Here is a 14817-nt window from a genome sequence, read left to right as displayed (position 1 = left end):
AGTGGGGTCAAATTCAAGGCCCCGGGGCTAAATCCAACCCGCAAAATATTTTATAAGGTCCGAGGGAATTTGCCCTCAAAATTCAATTCAATGGCAATGTAAAGTTAGAAGATCTCTTGCAATATTGTTCCTTCCAAAGATCATGTTCAAGCTTTGCGATTGTTGACAATAATAAATCAACAATTTATCTGGAATCTTCCTGAAGCCTCACGTCACAAAGCGGAGTCATGCAAAATATGTTTTTCTAAATTATATAGAGCAATCTGTTTAAGGAAAATTGGGCCCCTTGCATGGTTGAGTTTGACACCCTTGGCATCTATCGGCTGTTCGTGAAATGCTGAGCTCTGTGTTTACGCACCAGCTGTTGTCGAACAGAGACAAACGTTCAGGCTCCCACTGCTTTCAGTGTCAACCCTGCAGTGAGGAGGAGAGAGCCCGCAAACATCTTTCAGGAGAACTGCTCACGTTCCCCAGTAAACAGCACAACAACACAAGATTCCCGAATGATTTTTAAGAATTTATCAAAGTTAATGCCGTCAGTCGTAAAAACATCTTGTTCGTCTCCACGGGTGGATTAGTTTTGCTTTGTTCTCTGAGTGTTCACAGTCCCTAAGATCAAGGAGCTTTCCCAGGCTGACAGATGGAAGGTTGAGTGTACAGTGGAGCATGAGTTTTTAGTGGCGAAGGATGCCTGATGAAATTTATAAGCAGTTTTGAGATTGTAAATCTGATCTGTGTCTCTATCCCAGAGGCCCAGTCCAGCGCCATGATGTTTGACTGCCACTACCTGGAGCTCTCGGCCTCTCTGGACCATGGCACCAACGAACTGTTGGAGGCGGCGGTTCGAACAGCCAGGGGAGACTGCGTGGGTCCCGGCTGGACCGACGGCGACCCCGGGTCAGGGCGCAGGGAGAGCCTGACCAGCAGAGCCAAGCGCTTCCTCGCCGGCTTGGTACCACGCTCGTACGGTCGTGACCGGGACAGGGGCCGCTATCGGGAGATGAGCCGACACCGGGGCAGCAAGATCCTTCGGCAGAAGTCGCGCTCATGTCACGACCTCAGCTCACTGTGAGGTGCGCGACCACGCCGCGGCTCAGCAAGTCACGAGCCCACAGGTGAGCACGCACCAGATGGAGGTGTGAAGCGGAAAAAACAGCGTGGAAGGGATTTCAGAGCAGGTGTGAAATGAAAAATGCTACGATTTAAAGCAATAGTTTAAGAAGAGACGGAAACCTGCAGAGCGGAACTGACTCCCTGAACCTCTTTTGTCAAGGCCAGAATGGACTCGCGTCACCCCAACTGGGTGTGAATCAGAGAGACCCGATGAAGGAGGGAGGTGATGACGTCACTACTGAACACTTACGTAGCACACATAAACAATGTAGAGGCAGCAATCTTTCGTGTATCTCTTAGAGACTGTTTTATAGCATGTTTAATAACCTGCATCCTGACCCTTTAGCTCACCTGACCTCGCCGACGGACTGGTGTCATCGCCACAAAGACCGATCCCTTTACTCAACACAACATCTTTTCTCCACTCCTTTTTGTGGTCATGGACTTGACAAGTGTGGTAAACCTCTGTACCCGCCACTGGATGCATCCCAAGCAATCCACAAGAAGAACCCTTTACTCATTCTGACAAACTGAATCATGTGACGTTTCACAAACCACGGCGCGCCACCAAGCACTGATCTACCTGATATCCTTCCCTTTAGAGGCCCCTCAGGCATCAAGACTGCTTTGTGTCAGGACACAAGTGACCTGAAATGGAACATTCAAAAAAAAAAAAAAAACACTCAACCTTGTTCGTCACAGTCCACTTAGCACACCTGTCCTTCAGAGAATAAAATTGAGTTTGATGTCTGGGAAATGAGTGTCTTGTCCTTTTTGTTTGGTGAACTTTGGTGAGAAATGTCAGTGATTTGACTCGACTAATAGGTCTTAATCCAAGTTACATGGAAGGAGCTGGGCAGGTGAGGCTTCAAGAAACACTAACCTCATTTTCAGAGGCCACTAGATGTCGCTCTGTCATGTTTGACCCACTAGTTCAACAGAACATTTTTAAATATAGAGCGCCACCTACCGATAAAATGTAGAACCGTGTCCCATTGTAACACAAACAAGTCAAGTCAAAGGCTTCGGAGTGACCTTGTGTTGCCAAAGATGGCCACGCATGTAAAGGTTGCAGATGTTTGACGTCATGTCTGCTCAGCATCCCGATAATCTCACTGCAGCACAGAAAACACGTAAGGATTCTGCCTCACTTCCAATTGAAAAATCTTGCAAGCGGCACATTGGAAGCAGAATTAGTCGCATCACACACTCACAAACCATAGCACATGTTGTACTTACTTATTCAATTTATATATATATATACTTCCACAGTTAGATAAAGTAGTGCAATTCTGCCTCTGATCCGCCATGACAACCTTCAGTTTTGGTGGCTGCAGACCAATGACCCCTCAGATTTCCTTTAACTGGAGCAAATGTAGCTCAAGTGCTGCTCGACACGGTTGTTGGGAAGATGGTGATTGTGGGACTAAATTGTTTTCAGGTGGCGGTGGCCTGTAATTCTAATGCCCACTGAAAGAAATGACTCAACAGGTTCTCTGATGTAAAATGATGCATTTGTGAGTAAGACGCTGATCTCTGAACTGAGTCCACTGGCGTTCCGCCAACCATCCTGACTTCTGACTCCTCAACTAGAGAGTCTGCGAATGACTCATCGAATCATTTCATTGAAATGTATTTTGGGTTTCTACTGACTCTTACTCTATTGTTGTTTTGCCTCTCGCCTTATCTGAGTCGTGCTGAAATTAGAATGTGTGTGTATAAATGTGCATATCTACCGTACATGCTTGAATATTTATGGCGTGTTTTACACTCACAATAGTGACATTACCAATGGATGATAGCTAGTCCTATGTGGAAAAAAAAGACAACAATATTTGCGGGATCTCAGTGAGGGACATGTGTCTTGGCGTGGTGTTTGGTACACCACAACTCTGACAAAGTCCCATGGAGGTAGCGACAGTAATTGATATGAGACTGCACAAGAGGGAGAGAGAAACTGACACTTGAGGCGCCATGGAGTCCGTGCTGACCACAGACCACTGCCAAAAGCATTGACATGAATCCTTCGCTGGACAATGTATCTTTATATCAGGTACAAAGTTTGTCATTTGTTGTGTTCTCCATTTGGATACTGGATGCAATTTGTTTTTTGCAACTCGCTTTCTAGGTCTGTGAAAGACTTCTTTGAGACCAATGGTGTCAGAAGTGGGATTGTTTTTTTACAAAAGGTGAGGTTTCATGAAACAGTGACCTGATTTTCAGAGGACACCAGATGGCACTATCGACTATGAAATGTTTGGACACTAACAACTAATTCAATGAAACCTCACATCATTTCTAAACCAAGAGCGCCATCTAGTGGCCTATGAAAATTACGACACTGTTTCATCAACCCTGCACTACTGTTTTGACCCATCACTAGTGACAACGGTGAGTTAGAGACATATTGATTCTGTCACCAGAAGCAGCAGTGATGAAAGTATAGCGGATGGTTTTACCAAGGTAAGATCAAAACTCAAGGCCACGTCAAACAGATATTTCCTCCCACTCTCTGTGAGCTTTTACGGAGGGAAAGAATACACTGAGTTGACTTCCAACCAAGTGAATACGTCGCCTTGTGGAAACGATCAGCTGCCTGGGGTGAGAATTATTTCAAAGAACATTCGTGAATTCTAAATTATTCACACTTTATTCATCACAAATGACAGAGATACATTATGAGTAATACTCACATGAATACAATGAACATTATAGATGCATTATTTATGATCCACTGTCTTATCTGGAATATTAATTTCTGGTCCTGGTTGCAGAAGAAAGACCTGGCAGCAGATGATTCCTCTGCAGCTGCTGGGCCTGTATCATAAACTGGCATCAGGGAAGTGAGGCTCCTCTGAAGATGGAGCGAAGGCACCAGACAACTCTCCGGAGGAATAAAAACTGGCATTAAGATCGAGGGCTTGACGATAGGGAGTCGCTTTGAGGAGTAAAGGTTGCCTGGAGACAGTTGTCAAGGAGACACCGAGTCCTATTGCATATTATTTGTCCTTTATTTTTGTTGATTTCAGACGGTGGTTGTGGGGCGGTTTGACTTCTTCTCCCCTCGCCAGGTGAAAGAGATAAGCTGACATCCTGAATCCCGCACGACACGCCTCAGCGGGATGACAGCGAGAGCACTGTTATCGCGGCTAACAGGTCAGATAAGAGCGGAATAATGGTGCCGGCTTGACAGCAATGCAAACTGGAGGAGTCAGAGAAAAATACGGAGGGTAAAGTTTTCATGGCAGCGTGACAGGAGCTCCTCTCTCTCTCAGTCGGCGACGCTCTCTTACTCATTTTCCGAGGGGGAAATGACAAAGAAAGGACAAAAGACATCCAGTGGGTGGAAAAGCAAGCCTGTCCAACTTCGAGTGTTCCTCTGAATGAGCGATGAGATGAGGTGTGGGTGGAGGCATGTTGGCAAGGAGGCGCTAACACAGCTGATGCCCTTTGTGCGTAATTGGACACCAGTGAACGATGAGTGACACGTAATGAATATCTTTGAATATATGAATGCACAATGGTGCGTTGTTTTCCTTGGCTTCAGGACAGTGGATCCTCCGGTGAGACCGTTCCTGCTTATTGTTGCTTTTCAGTCGTAGGTCGCTGTCTTTGCGCTCTTGTGGCTAAGCTGCATCAGGAAACCCAGCAGCCAGACGGAGGATATCGTAGGTCACAGTGCAGAAACGCTAGAAATGAAGAGCAAGTCTGACCTATTGGTGGAAACATATATCAACGGACACTTCACAGGGAGAACCGTAGGGAATGATCGCGGCGCCACAGTGATTCTTTCTGCATTTTATTTTTTGGACTCCATTGGAAGCATTGGTGATGGGTTTTATGAAACAGTGTCCTGTTTATCAGAGGCCACCAGATGGCACTGTCTGCTGTTGAATGTTGGGATGTGAACAAGTCAATGAAGCATCATCTCGTGGCAAACTGTTTCATCAACCCTGCAGTACTTTTTCATGATACCTCATTGACCCACTGATAGTGTGTGAGTGGTGTTTTTAAAAAAAAATAGTTTCAGATTTGTTTGCTTTTACAATCAAAAATCAGTTTTCAAACGCATGCAAATTTTCTACAATAAAAAACAAAGCAAGGAATGAAAGTACAGGTCCTTTTCCATTTTATTTTTCTGAGAGCACATCGGACCATCAGACGCATGAAACAAGGATGTCACACTTCAATTTCAATTTTCGGCACAAATCTTTCATTAGAAATTCCTTCTTGGCATCCGCTTTCCTCTGTGTATAAATATTTCTACAGGTGACAAAGCCCACTTCTGCACTCATAATAATAATAATTATAATAATATTCAGTTCACAGTACATGGATAATAAAACAGTTTTATTTTTCCAAGACTAAGACAACTGCAATTCTTGTTTTATGGAAACGTCCGAAAGAAATAAACGCATGACGTGCTCAGAAATTATCTGAAATAAATGAGGGAGGAAAATGAATTGAAATCTCTTTGAATGGAAATAAACCCAGGAAACATCTTTAATTTGTCCATATATATATATATATATATATAGCAAGCAAGCCTGTCTGCCTATATATCTATCTATCTATATAGATATCTATATCTATATATAGATAGATAGATAGATAGATAGATAGATAGATAGATAGGTATCGATATAGATCTCTCTCTCTCTATATATATATATATATATATATATATATACATATATATATATATGTATACATATATATATATATCTCAAGAATTGGTGGGGGAAAAAATGTCAAAAAATGGAGGGGATGATATGAAATGTCAGCTAATAACACAGAGGGGGAGCTTGCTTGTTGGAAGCAGAGAAGCAGACGGTCCCCATCCTCCACCCTGCGACTCTAACAACATCTTCAGAAGGACATCACATCTTTATTTGTGCTCCAGCGTCGAGCAATAACCCATAGTAGGAGCGACGGAGTCTTCTCGCTCCCGCTGAGTCAACACTTCGCCCCCGCACGACTCCACACTGTGTCAGCACTTTCCAGAAAGGTTGCGCTTATTAGGTGTTTGGTAACAAGGAGGTGTGCAATCACTCGTTCTCATCTGATGATGGAGCAGTGTTGCTCTTTAGATGTTTTCATTTTCAGGAGGAATTCACCAGTTAAGAGTGATGTTGAGCAGACGGATGTGGTTTATGCTGTAAAATGTTCCTTCCATCGTAATCTCCTCTGCTGCTGTTATTTGAAGTGTCAACAACTACAAATTAGACATCAAGAACTGAAAATAAATATTTGTATTTTCATTGTTGTACAAGATGAAACAATGAAAGCACGAATGTCTCTGTTTGAAGAAGTCTTGATCTCTTCCTGTCCCATAACTGAAGGATCAAAGTAGGATCCTTCAATGTTCTTTCAGGAGGCAAGGAGACACAGTGCACAAGTCACCTGTGTATGTTTTAGCCTGTGGGTTGGACCCAGGTTTGCACTCAACCCTTTTGCTATATGAATCTTTCTGTCACTTTTCTTTCTTCTTCTTCTTTCATTATTCCTTACCTCCCTTCTCTTGGTGGTTAGTAAACCAGATGCACTGTTTTCTCGTGTATATTTCAGAGAAGCTTTTATCTTATTATGTCAAAGCAACAGTGAGATTCATGGATCTTCCATTTCACCTTGATTCTAAACCCATTCACTCATGTAAGTTAATAGCCAACAAATGAGTGTTCAATAATCTCGTCTTTTAATTACCATATCTTTGGGGGCCAGAATTATTGATGAAGTGAGAGCGCCATCTGTTGGCGAAAATTCAATCTAGCACAACTTCATGACGTTATTTCCCTGGTACTCCAATGTATTCAACAAGTCGCCTCTTATTTTAAAGTCAGAAATACTACACTTCTCACATTAATATTAAAGACACTTGCAAGTAAATACATTTTACATGTATTTATTTAATTCCCATGCTTACTTAATTCAGCAAAAATATTTAGAGAAGAATAGAAGAACTCTGCATTATAGTAGTTGTACATTGCATTTTCTTTTAAAAACGAAATATCACTATTTACTATTAAGGAATGAATAAATGGCTCATCCGAAATACTGGGTCGGAATCAAACATATTCACCACTTGAACTTCTTCAAGCCGCGGGGTTCCACTAGGTTCCATTTTAGGTCCTATTTTCTTGTCCACTTTCATGCTGCTTAGTTCCACCAAAAGCCACTAGAGGTCGTGGTGCTCCATGCACGCTCCAAAAATGACCTCTAAATTTCAAATCTAAAATTCAGCTCACGGGCTCAGACTGTTTCCTTTTTATTAAACCATATCCACAGATGCAAAAGAAAACATTATTTCACTCAAGAATGTCACTAAAAAGCTTCCGTTTCTTCGACTCCCCGGTCTGGATTTCCTGCCAGTGGGCTCGTCTGTGGATGAAGTGGGAGAGAGCGAACTTGGCACAGACGTGCCGCGCAAACTGATCCGACCTCAGCTGGTTCACACTGGGCACTAGGAGGCAAGGAGAGGGAGAAAACATAAGACTGAGACCGACATGACAAATCCTCCGTGTGTTTTTTATTACCGAGCTCCTGCGCAATGCTCTGCCTTTGACTGAGGGTGGCGCTGTTCCACACTGCTTCTAGGACCCGACTGCCCAACCTGGAGCAGGCCATTTTCACAAACTGACCCTGAGGAAGACAGCGGGTCAAGTTCTTGGACAATATTTCACTTTATCCTCAAGTAAAGCTGTTAAAGGCGAGAGAGGAGGCCGACTGGGGCGTGGTGCTGCACGAGGGACGTGCCCTGACTACAGATGAGTCCCCCAGAAATACTGAGTCAGTACAGTACATTCATTTCCATCCTTTTAAATTCAGAAGCTATTTCATTTTTTTAAAGTGCTGTTAAGGTACATAAATGAGTTGTCAATGGTTACCTTTGATAACTGCTGCCATTATTTACCATTGCTTTCCTCAGTCTGTGGGGCACCTTTCAGCCACAAACTGATTTATTTTTGGCATGATTTCCCACAAAGAAATTGTCTTCAGGGTGGAACATGTGCTAATCTAACATACATAAGCAAGGCGCGAAGCGATAAGAAACCAACCATTTTTTTTCATCTCGTAAGAAGATGTTCAAATAAGTGAACCCCAGAGAATCATAAGGGAACATGTGCACCCGTTATTTCAGCCCCTAATATGTGTATTTTCCTGTAAATATTTGAGCAATACAACACCTCCCCAAAAAGAGAGAACAACATGTGATCTGAGGACTTGACTCTCTGGTGTCTTTCCTACCTCCAGTCTCTTCAGGATCTTGCCTCGTCCCTTGTCGCTCGCTGTGGTGATCAGCGCCTGCAAGACGTGACTGCCAGACGGGTGGCAGGCCATAGTCAGGAGGTCATCCGGGGTCAGCGTGCGGAGGCTGCTGAGCAGAAGGGAACGCTCCTTGAACTTGGCCAGGGCCTGGACCAGACGAGAACCGTGGTAGCAGATGGACGAGAGCGGGACCTGAGAATGGACGATAAGGGTTATGACATTTTCACAGTCTGGTCTCTGCCACTGATCCTCAAGAACATTTTCAAGTTTTTGAAAAGATCCACCAAAACAATCACCAACAGTCTGTCATGGCACACACACACGTGAAACCAAAGAATCTTATCACTGCACAGGCCAGTGATGTCGAGACATGCTGTGGCCTCGAGCAGCAGCACCACTCAGTAAAATGACCAGCAAGTCTTTTGCTGCTGTTTCACTAAATACAAAACAATGCCATTCAGTCACTGCAAACATGTTCTATCATAGCCATTCCATAAAATCTAGACTTTGCTTTTTCCCCTTTTTCCATTTTTTTATCTTGACATACAAGAGGTGGAGAAGCCTCTGGCGACTGAACTCTGAGAATCATGCATGAGCAGCTTTGCTCGCCACATCATCGCGCCAGCAGCAAAGTTGTTGTCAAAGTTAATATATGCAACCCTGCTGCCTAGACTAAGTTCATCTTCTGACTAGGGGCAGTGTGGTCCCCCAGAGGTAGATGAGTTAGGGGTACACACAAGAACTCAACCGGCAAACTTCCACATTTCAAAACAAGTAACTGAGTTTCACAGAAATTATAGATAAGAGGATTCACATATTTTATAGTAGATATGTTGCATATTTTCGATACATATCAAAGTTTGCTGGATCTGTACCTGATGGAGGGTAAAATATATTTACAGCATCATCCAATAACTGTCACAGAGAACAGGATAACTTGCTTTACTGTATACTGCATTATTATAACTCAATAAAAAGAGATGATGGGGGACCACGAAAACGCTGACAGTCAAGCAAGGCGCAGTACAGAAGTACTTTTAAATGCGACCATGTTTAGTGATTCAGATTTGTGAACTACACCAACAACCGCCAAGACCTGAAGTCTGAATATTGAATATATTTAAGTTATATTTAAGAATATTTAAGTTATTGTGTGTAGTTCTTTCAGGACAAAGACAACCCCGGGGTTTGTTCTCCTGTTGCTACTTCAAAAAGCTATGAAGAAACCATCCAATCCGAGATCAGTAACATGATCAATAGGCTTCTACCTCAGTCACTGTGCTGCCCTCAGTTGCGTCAGCGTGGTAGTACACATCATAGGTGAGCAGCGACAGGAAGAGGGGGAGGCAGCTGGTGTGTCTGGTGCCTGGCTCCGCACAGTGGAAGGCCTGGGGAAGACAAAAAAAATCCATTGGTTTCGGTGAAGAAAATGCATTTCATGAAGTGGCAGAACAATGGGGTTAGCTTACAGACAGCAGACTCCGCATCATCTCCACTTGCCGCGTTTCATTCTCGGCACAGCTTTCTGCCAGTTGCACAATCACACCCATGTGGCCCACCGCCATTATGGCCTCCAGTCCTTGAACCAGCTCATCGAACAACTTTGGGAACTGAGAGACACAATAGAGAGTTGCCTCCAAGTCAATTTCTCCAACATCAGATAAACTTTTATCTTGTCACGTCTCTACAGCAAGTTAAGGGTGCAATGCTTCTGAATATGTTTGTGTTTCGGTCGATAAAGTATGGAGCTTTTTGGATTCTTCAATGTCAAATTCAGCACCTGGGCCCAACCAAGGCATTTCATGGCTCAAAATCTAGAGAATATGTGACAATAGCACGTACAAACTTGTACTTGGCTGAAGCTGCGGTCAGCCTCTGGATGGGAAAGTTGGCAATGGGATGCAGAGCGAGGTCGACCAGCTGACCCTTCAGGTGATTCTTATAGAGGTCTCGAAGCAGAGGCTTGTGGGAGAGCTGGATGATGGTCTCCACCAGGTGACTGGAGGCCTGGTCTTTGAGGAAGACCAGCAGCGGACTGAAGGAAGCAAACGCATCAGATCACTGTGGTGAACTCACATTCGTGGTGCTGCGAGAACAAACACTGACCTGACTCCCGGGGCAGCGCTGCGACTCGCCAGGTAGGCCATGGTGCGTTTAAGGAGCTGTTTGCAAAGTATGGGCCGCTTTCTGTGGCACACGGTCAACATGGTTTGGAATACAGCGCTGGCCACTGCGTCTGTGACACTCACTGAAAAGGAAGGAAAGAAGCCCATTCAGACTGGCAACAATAAAAGCAGGAAGCAGACAAATCTTGATGGGGTTGAACTGTCCAACTTAGCATCAGAAAGTCAGGTATGACTGCGAAAAAACCTACACAAAAATCCAAGGTCCTCAACTGGAAAAGCAATCCACCAGCAAAAAATTTAAATAAACAGTTTTTCATTTGCTAAAGAAAAGAAGCTTCACCTTTTCCACAGAAATCGTACAACACAAACATATTCAGTTCACTTGAACTTTGTGAAAGCATTTGTTTACAATTTTTGGCATTGATCTGCCAAGAACAAATGAACAAAAGAAAGAAATGATGAACAAATTAAGAATGAAAGACAGAGGAAATGAAAGAAATTCCGTCAGAATAAATTAATAAACATTAAAAAAAAATTAAGAAAGAATGGTGTGATGGAGGGATGGATGATAGGAAGAAAAAGAAAGAAAGGAAGAAAGAAAATGAACGGACAATAGACACAATTGAAAGAAATAAAGAATGGATGGATGGATGGATGACAGAAAAAAAGGAAGAATTCACTACAACTTCCTTGGCAAATAAAACAAGACCATGACCCATCACCTATAAAAGGACTCGTCCACTGTGCTCATATTTATTCAGCAGGAAGTTCTACATAAAGGACCGGCTTATCATTCACTATTACACAGGAAAACTATTCTGCTCTACTGTGCGTATCAAATCTAAACCAAGTCGTACATTCTGAACATAATACAGAGGATCTGCGCCAAAAGGCCTGAGGGCATTTCCTGTGTGAAAATCCAACTTTTTTTCTTCATAAAAATGAAAACCTATTTCTTTTGCTTCCCTCATAAATGTTTAGGATGCAGAAAACTGAAGCAGCAATATCCTCTGAAGTGAGTACAGTGGCACAATTTTTACGTAAATTCCTCAGAAGTTGAAGTCAGGACAAGAAGGAAACGTACACGCCGCGCACACGGCCATGTAGTCTTCTCGTATAGACTCGCTCTGTTGACCCAAACTAACACTTAAACCATCAGGTTTAAGTGTTAGTTTGGGTCAACAGAGCGATGCTCCTCTAACTTGACCACACACCGTCACCTCACCTGCCAGGCAGAATGTGCCTGGCAGGTGAGTGATCTGTGTTAGAAACGTGACTCTCAGTCTGACTCACAGAGCTCACAAAACATTTCATTTCAAACCTTTGGTGCACTACCACCAAATGTAGCTGCATCTGCAACCATACCATCTATAAATCATGTCTTTAACCAGCGCCAAGAGCAGTCGCACTCCCTGTAGAAGCAATTAGTCAGGAGCAAGGGCTCTGCAACGGCAGCCGCTGCGATAGAAAAGTTGAAAGAGCAAGTGTAGTTTTGAGAAAAAGCTCTGTCACATCAGAAGAAGCTATTGGTGTGCAATAGTCTGAGTAGCCCTGTGGCAGTGACACATGGAAGAGTTCAGACTTCAGGGAAGATTTGAATGGAATTCTGAGAACAATGACTTTTTGTCTTCCAAGCATCAAATGAAAGTAACTTACAATTCACATTGTCCATCAAAGTGTCTGTGAGGTTCTTCATTTCATACCAGAATGATGGAGGAATCTCAAAGTCTATGAGCTGCGGGGCTACGCTCCGGTCCACTTTTGTACCTTTGAAATAAAATATGTTAGGAAAACTTGTTAAGTATTGAAAACAGGAAGATCCAATTACCAGGTTTGGACTCAGAGCGTGGGGGTCCCAGGCAGCCCACCAGGACATGTAGAAGTGTACGGACCACGTGCGAGCCATGTGGGTGCTTGATGAACTCGGCACAGTTTTCTCTCACCACGAGACTCAAAGACAGCACCTGAGTCTCCAGCACTCCTGCGACCTCCTCCTCTTCCTCAGAGATGGAAGGCCTCGCACTCTCTGAAGAGACAAGTACTCTGTAAAAATCTGTTTTTTTTGTTACGTAGCTGACAGTGACACCTGCTCACCCTGCCACCTCGACATCTGTCTTATGGCGCTCTCCACTATGTGGCCTCCACAGCGGTCACAGGAGACCGTTTTTAAGCCAGATTCACCTTCAAGCTCTGACAGAACCTCCCCCACCTGGTCCAGACTCGAGACAGTGAGCAGGTTCTGCAGTGTGATGCTTCCTGTGCGATCCATTGCAACCAAAGAGGCTTTACCTTTGACCTCGGACAGGACATTTTCCACAAACATGGCTGCAGAAGAAAAGAAGAACATGAGTTAAGTATGCATTTGAATTGTCCGATACAATAGTTGCAATTCCTCAGGTGGTTGCTTGCTTTGTACAGTTAATAAAATATGAATTCAAATTCAATTCAATTCATTGAATAAACCAGGCTGTGAAAACGTAATTGTTTGGAACCACTCAGTAACAAAGCCCACAAACCACAAGTGTTGTACTGACTTATTCCAAATACTACGTTGTACTTTATCTTGAAGAACAGAGTTGACATTTGAAGCCTATGGAGCACATTGGTGTTCTGTCAGGACCTAATGAAGTCAATGTCCAAAAAGACACAGAATATGGAATGTAACCATTGCTGGTTATAAGTGCACAATATTTACTTAGTTTTTCACCTTTATCTTCAGATACTTTTTGAAAACAAAACATTTTTTGAAAACTCATCATACGTCATTGCATATAATACTTTTTTCCGGCAGGTAATACATGCTTTTTCTCCTCTATTTTACTTATGAAGAACCTCATGTCAAAGACTCTCAACTTAAGTTAAGTTAAATTTCCCGGAAGAGTTGTCTCTAGACAAATATTTAGGGCGTCAATTTCAACAATAAAGAGGCAACACTTTCAAAACCATAATGACGGATCCCACCTCTTTCTTCGTCGTCTACGAATCCTTCACCAAGTCGTTCTCCCACTCTTCGGAAGTAGCCGACACTCAGGGCGTCTAGCCGCATCTTTTCTCTGCCTCCCGGAGTTTTAGAACTCTCTCTCTTCTTCTTATTTCCTCCTTCATTTCCCACATTTTCATGGTTCTTTCGTTTCTTTTCTCGTTCCCTCGGAGGCTTTACCTTGTCTTCTTTAGCCAACATTATTGTGAAAGCTATGAAATATGTGTATAAAATGTAAAATTCGCTATAAATGTCAAGGTGTCAAGCACCGGGTGAAAAAATATGTACTAAGCATTTATCATTTAAATTAGAAGCAGAGAAGTGTTTTCGCTCACATGTGTAGCACCGTGGTCGCCGGAATATGACGTCACAGTGCAACGTCACTGGTCACCGTGTATTATATTTAGAGATATTTCTCATTAAACATTCTCATTAAACAGTGTAAAATATCAATCCGATCTTTTTTTAAAAAGAAAAAGAAAAAACACCGACGGCTGGAATTTTTGACCTTGTTAAAATTCTGTTAACATTTTAAAATGTATGTCTCAAACATATGAATTTATTGAATCATCGAGACTAACAATTGGGATCGTCATCATTTATTCATGCATATACTTTTAAAAAATCATATTTTTGTGTCGATTGGGGAATAAAATGTCCAGCAGATGGCACGGTGACACCGCGAGCCGAAACTGAAAATCGAGAAAGGAGGAGACGAATATTGCCACTATTCACTCACTCAACAAATGAATAACGGTATAAATAAAGTATATTCCATCACTTGGTTTTCCGTTTCCGTCCACCGCAAAGCAAAGTGGTAAACACAGATTTTTTTAAACAGCCAATATAGTGTTTACATTCATTGTTTTCTTTCGAAGAAATGTACAGTATAGTGGGTAACACAGTCCGTCAACTGCACGTCGAACCAAATGTGCTGACTCATACATAGGAGGAAATAGAAGAGGAAATGTGAACGTTTTTTTCTGTGGGGACACAGAGGTCATTTCTTTTCTGGCAAACAAGAATATGAATATTGGATATGGTGGCCTTTCTTTTGGGATCAACTGAGAAACGTGCTCTATCTAGAGACAAAATCAGAATAATGTCACGTCTCTGCTCGAAAATATGCTGCAAGATTTGTCTGTTTTACACAATAGATAGATCACAGATAGTACTGTCACCAAACCACTTTTCAACCAGCGTCGATTCTTTCCTTACGCTCACATCCTATTATCAAATCCTCAGTGATGGAAATCTGAATAACAGAATGTTATTCAGTAATGATTGGTTATATGAAAGATGAAGGCAACCTTCATCACTAATTCCATCTGA

The 14817-nt window shown here is 42.8% G+C and overlaps 2 protein-coding genes across 5 annotated transcripts in view; one reads left to right on the top strand and one right to left on the bottom strand.

Annotated features, from left to right (window-relative positions):
* Positions 1-1795, top strand: part of rem2 (RAS (RAD and GEM)-like GTP binding 2) — a 37119-nt gene extending 35324 nt beyond the window's left edge. For both annotated transcript variants that reach the window (XM_053882541.1, XM_053882540.1), the window contains exon 5: positions 750-1795. In XM_053882541.1, coding sequence (XP_053738516.1) covers positions 750-1072 — 323 coding nt within the window. In that variant the 3' untranslated portion in view covers positions 1073-1795. The remainder of the gene's footprint in view (positions 1-749) is intronic.
* Positions 1796-7362: 5567 nt separating this feature from the next.
* Positions 7363-13837, bottom strand: LOC128769653 (nucleolar protein 9). 3 transcript variants are annotated; one of them, XM_053883557.1, is made up of 12 exons: positions 13467-13837; positions 12795-12830; positions 12600-12714; positions 12334-12531; positions 12162-12272; positions 10486-10627; positions 10222-10414; positions 9849-9989; positions 9648-9767; positions 8359-8571; positions 7647-7752; positions 7363-7573 (listed from the first exon to the last, which is right to left on the bottom strand). In XM_053883557.1, the coding sequence occupies exons 2-12, from the start codon at positions 12813-12815 to the stop codon at positions 7419-7421; spliced, it is 1515 nt and encodes a 504-aa protein (XP_053739532.1). In that variant the 5' UTR covers positions 12816-12830; positions 13467-13837; the 3' UTR covers positions 7363-7418. The 3 variants fall into 3 exon arrangements, with proteins under 3 accessions (XP_053739532.1, XP_053739530.1, XP_053739529.1); XM_053883555.1 differs by having other exon boundaries at positions 12600-12830; positions 13467-13697; positions 13821-13832; XM_053883554.1 differs by having other exon boundaries at positions 12600-12830.
* Between the last annotated feature and the right edge of the window lie 980 nt (positions 13838-14817).

Source organism: Synchiropus splendidus, chromosome 13 (genome assembly GCF_027744825.2).
Source record: "Synchiropus splendidus isolate RoL2022-P1 chromosome 13, RoL_Sspl_1.0, whole genome shotgun sequence".
In the NCBI taxonomy this organism is placed as follows: Eukaryota; Metazoa; Chordata; class Actinopteri; order Syngnathiformes; family Callionymidae; genus Synchiropus; species Synchiropus splendidus.
The sequence above is the reverse complement of the archived record's forward strand: the minus strand, read 5'-3'. Positions and strand labels throughout refer to the sequence as shown.